This window comes from Petromyzon marinus, unplaced genomic scaffold (genome assembly GCF_048934315.1).
Source record: "Petromyzon marinus isolate PM22_M1 ecotype Great Lakes invasive population unplaced genomic scaffold, UKy_Petmar_22M1.pri1.0 PM_G_Scaffold_7, whole genome shotgun sequence".
Classification (NCBI taxonomy): domain Eukaryota; kingdom Metazoa; phylum Chordata; class Hyperoartia; order Petromyzontiformes; family Petromyzontidae; genus Petromyzon; species Petromyzon marinus.
The window spans coordinates 6,129,857-6,134,856 of record NW_027423024.1 but is presented as its reverse complement, the minus strand read 5'-3'; the positions used below and the strand labels follow the sequence as shown (position 1 = coordinate 6,134,856).

The 5,000-nt window shown below is 50.5% G+C and overlaps 1 protein-coding gene across 1 annotated transcript in view; it reads left to right on the top strand.

Moving 5' to 3' along the window:
* LOC116958726 (uncharacterized) overlaps nucleotides 1-649 on the top strand; it is a 13,851-nt gene extending 13,202 nt beyond the window's left edge. Inside the window, exon 7 of the mRNA XM_076062658.1 lies at nucleotides 489-649. Within this exon, the coding sequence (XP_075918773.1) occupies nucleotides 489-649 (161 nt within the window). The remainder of the gene's footprint in view (nucleotides 1-488) is intronic.
* The last annotated feature ends 4,351 nt before the right edge of the window (nucleotides 650-5,000 follow it).

The following is a 5,000-nucleotide window of genomic DNA, read 5'->3' as shown; positions in this document are numbered from 1 at the left end:
TGTGTGTCCGTGTGTGTGTGTGCATGCATGTCTGTTCGTGTGTGTGTGCGTGTCTGTCCGTGTGCGTGTGCATGCATGTGTGTGTGTGTGCGTGTGTGTCCGTGTGTGTGTGTGCGTGTGTGTGTGTCCGTGTGTGTGTGTGTGTTCGTGTGCGTGTGTGTGTCCATGTGCATGTGTGTGTATTGCGTGTCCGTGTGCGTGTGTGTGTGTCCCTGTTCTGGCCACCCATCCCCTCGTTTGTCACAATCACGGCCTTCACAGCTGCTGATACTCGCTAACAGCACCCGCCCCGACAGTCCGCCGGAGCCTTCACGGGGGAACTTTGTCTCCGTCCGTCCCTCCGTCTCGCTCCCTCGACCCGCAACGCCCGGGTGCGAGCGCCGCGAGCCTCAAAGCGCACCTAGCCTGGCGCGTGTGGTCATCGCGGCGGTTGTCGTCGTGCTATGGCGGCACGCTGACGCCACGCGGGGGACCGTTTGGCCACGTAGAGAATTCTGCGGCGGCAGCGGCGGCGGGCCGGGCCAGCTGGGCCGCTCCGGCCGCGATCCTCGCCGTGTCCCTCGCCCTGGTGGCCACGCTGCTGCTGCTGCTGCTCTACCGCCACCGCCGTCAGCATCAGCGTCGTCACGAGCCCTGGGGCCCCTCGTGAGTCGCTCGCTTCTCTCGGACGTCGGGCAGACGTCGGCGGTGCCCGCGGGGTCGTCTGTGTGACGACCTGCCGCTGTGCCCCCCCTCACCACTACCCCACCACCCCCCCACTACCCACATGCGTGCAGGGAGGATCCCCCCACGCTCCCCAAGGCACCGCGGAGAAACGCGGAGGGCGACCGTGGCTCCGTGAGTGGCACACCGCCAGGACACAGAGGCCCAGTCCATCCGTGTCTCTCTCCGTATTCTGTGTAGTGTGTAGTGTAGTGTATAGTAGTGTAGTGTATAGTAGTGTAGTGTGTAGTGTAGTGTATAGTGTAGTATATAGTAGTGTAGTGTATATACAGAGACACAGACTCGACCTAAAGCTTTCGTGACTGCAGGAATTCATTTTCTTTGGGTCTTTCGGTAAAGTTGTGCCCACTTTGTTTATGACCCTTGGGCTACACCCAACTTTAAAACTTTAAAACAGCCTGCTGCTTCAGCGGCTTTCATCCCCCTCTTTTCTCCTCCTGATGACGATTGCCAAAATAATACCCACAGACTCACCACACAGATACCCATAGACTCACCACACAGATACCCACAGACTCACCACACAGAGACCCATAGACTACTCACACAGAGACCCATAGACTCACACAGAGACCCATAGACTACTCACGCAGACACCCATAGACTACTCACTCAGAGACCCATAGACTCAAACAGAGACCCATAGACTACTCACACAGAGACCCATAGAATACTCACACAGAGACCCATAGACTCATCACACAGAGACCCATAGACTACTCACACAGAGACCCATGGACTACTCACACAGACACCCATAGAATATTTACACAGAGACCCATAGACTACTCACACAGACACCCATAGACTACTCACACAGACACCCATAGACTACTCACAAAGAGACCCATAGACTACTTACACAGGGACCCATAGACTACTCACACAGACACTCATAGACTACTCACAGAGACCCATAGATTACTCACACAGAGACGCATAGACTCATCACACAGACACCCATAGACTACTCACAAAGAGACCCATAGACTACTTACACAGAGACCCATAGACTACTCACACAGACACCCATAGACTACTCACACAGTCACCCATAGACTACTCACACAGAGACCCATAGACTCATCACACAGACACCCATAGACTACTCACACAGAGACCCATAGACTCACACTGAGACCCATAGACTACTCACACAGACACCCATAGACTACTCACACAGACACCCATAGACTACTCACACAGAGACCCATAGACTCATCACACAGACACCCATAGACTACTCACACAGAGACCCATAGACTCATCACACAGAGACCCATAGACTCACACAGAGACCCATAGACTCACACAGAGACCCATAGTCTACTCACACAGAGACCCATAGACTCACACAGACACCCATAGACTACTCACACAGAGACCCATGGACTCATCACACAGACACCATAGACTACTCACTCAGAGACCCATAGACTACTCACACAGAGACCCATAGACTCATCACACAGACACCCATAGACTACTCACACAGAGACCCATAGACTCATCACACAGACACCCATAGACTACTCACACAGAGACCCATAGACTCATCACACAGAGACCCATAGACTACTCACACAGAGACCCATAGACACATCACACAGAGACCCATAGACTACTTACACAGAGACCCATAGACTACTCACACAGACACCCATAGACTACTCACACAGACACCCATAGACTACTCACACAGAGACCCATAGACTACTTACACAGAGACCCATAGACTACTCACACAGACACCCATAGACTACTCACACAGACACCCATAGACTACTCACACAGAGACCCATAGACTACTCACACAGAGACCCATAGACTCATCACACAGACACCCATAGACTACTCACACAGAGACCCATAGACTCATCACACAGACACCCATAGACTACTCACACAGAGAGCCATAGACTCACACAGAGACCCATAGACTCATCATACCGAGACCCATAGACTACTCACATAGAGACCCATAGACTACTCACAGAGAGACCCATAGACTCACCACACAGACACCCATAGACTACTCACACAGAGACCCATAGACTACTCACACAGAGACCCATAGACTCATCACACAGACACCCATAGACTCACACAGAGACCCATAGACTACTCACACAGAGACCCATAGACTCACACAGAGACCCATAGACTCATCACACAGACACCCATAGACTACTCACACAGACACCCATAGACTACTCACACAGAGACCCATAGACTACTCACAGAGAGACCCATAGACTCACACAGAGACCCATAGACTACTCATACAGAGACCCATAGACTACTCACACAGAGACCCATAGACTACTCACACAGAGACCCATAGACTCATCACACAGAGACCCATAGACTACTCACACAGACACCCATAGACTACTCACACAGAGACCCATAGACTACTCACACAGACACCCATAGACTACTCACACAGACACCCATAGACTACTCACACAGACACCCATAGACTACTCACACAGACACCCATAGACTACTCACACGGACACCCATAGACTACTCACACAGAGATCCATAGACTACTCACACAGACACCCATAGACTACTCACACAGAGACCCATAGACTACTCACACAGACACCCATAGACTACTCACACAGACACCCATAGACTACTCACACAGAGACCCATAGACTCACACAGACACCCATAGACTACTCACACAGACACCCATAGACTACTCACACAGAGACCCATAGACTACTCACACAGACACCCATAGACTACTCACACAGAGACCCATAGACTACTCACACAGAGACCCATAGACTCACACAGAGACCCATAGACTACTCACACAGACACCCATAGACTACTCACTCAGAGACCCATAGACTCAAACAGAGACCCATAGACTACTCACACAGAGACCCATAGAATACTCACACAGAGACCCATAGACTCATCACACAGAGACCCATAGACTACTCACACAGAGACCCATGGACTACTCACACAGACACCCATAGAATATTTACACAGAGACCCATAGACTACTCACACAGACACCCATAGACTACTCACGCAGACACCCATAGACTACTCACAAAGAGACCCATAGACTACTTACACAGGGACCCATAGACTACTCACACAGACACTCATAGACTACTCACAGAGACCCATAGATTACTCACACAGAGACGCATAGACTCATCACACAGACACCCATAGACTACTCACAAAGAGACCCATAGACTACTTACACAGAGACCCATAGACTACTCACACAGACACCCATAAACTACTCACACAGTCACCCATAGACTACTCACACAGAGACCCATAGACTCATCACACAGACACCCATAGACTACTCACACAGAGACCCATAGACTCACACTGAGACCCATAGACTACTCACACAGACACCCATAGACTACTCACACAGACACCCATAGACTACTCACACAGAGACCCATAGACTCATCACACAGACACCCATAGACTACTCACACAGAGACCCATAGACTCATCACACAGAGACCCATAGACTCACACAGAGACCCATAGACTCACACAGAGACCCATAGTCTACTCACACAGAGACCCATAGACTCACACAGACACCCATAGACTACTCACACAGAGACCCATGGACTCATCACACAGACACCATAGACTACTCACTCAGAGACCCATAGACTACTCACACAGAGACCCATAGACTCATCACACAGACACCCATAGACTACTCACACAGAGACCCATAGACTCATCACACAGACACCCATAGACTACTCACACAGAGACCCATAGACTCATCACACAGAGACCCATAGACTACTCACACAGAGACCCATAGACTCATCACACAGAGACCCATAGACTACTTACACAGAGACCCATAGACTACTCACACAGACACCCATAGACTACTCACACAGACACCCATAGACTACTCACACAGAGACCCATAGACTACTTACACAGAGACCCATAGACTACTCACACAGACACCCATAGACTACTCACACAGACACCCATAGACTACTCACACAGAGACCCATAGACTACTCACACAGAGACCCATAGACTCATCACACAGACACCCATAGACTACTCACACAGAGACCCATAGACTCATCACACAGACACCCATAGACTACTCACACAGAGAGCCATAGACTCACACAGAGACCCATAGACTCATCACACCGAGACCCATAGACTACTCACATAGAGACCCATAGACTACTCACAGAGAGACCGATAGACTCACCACACAGACACCCATAAACTAC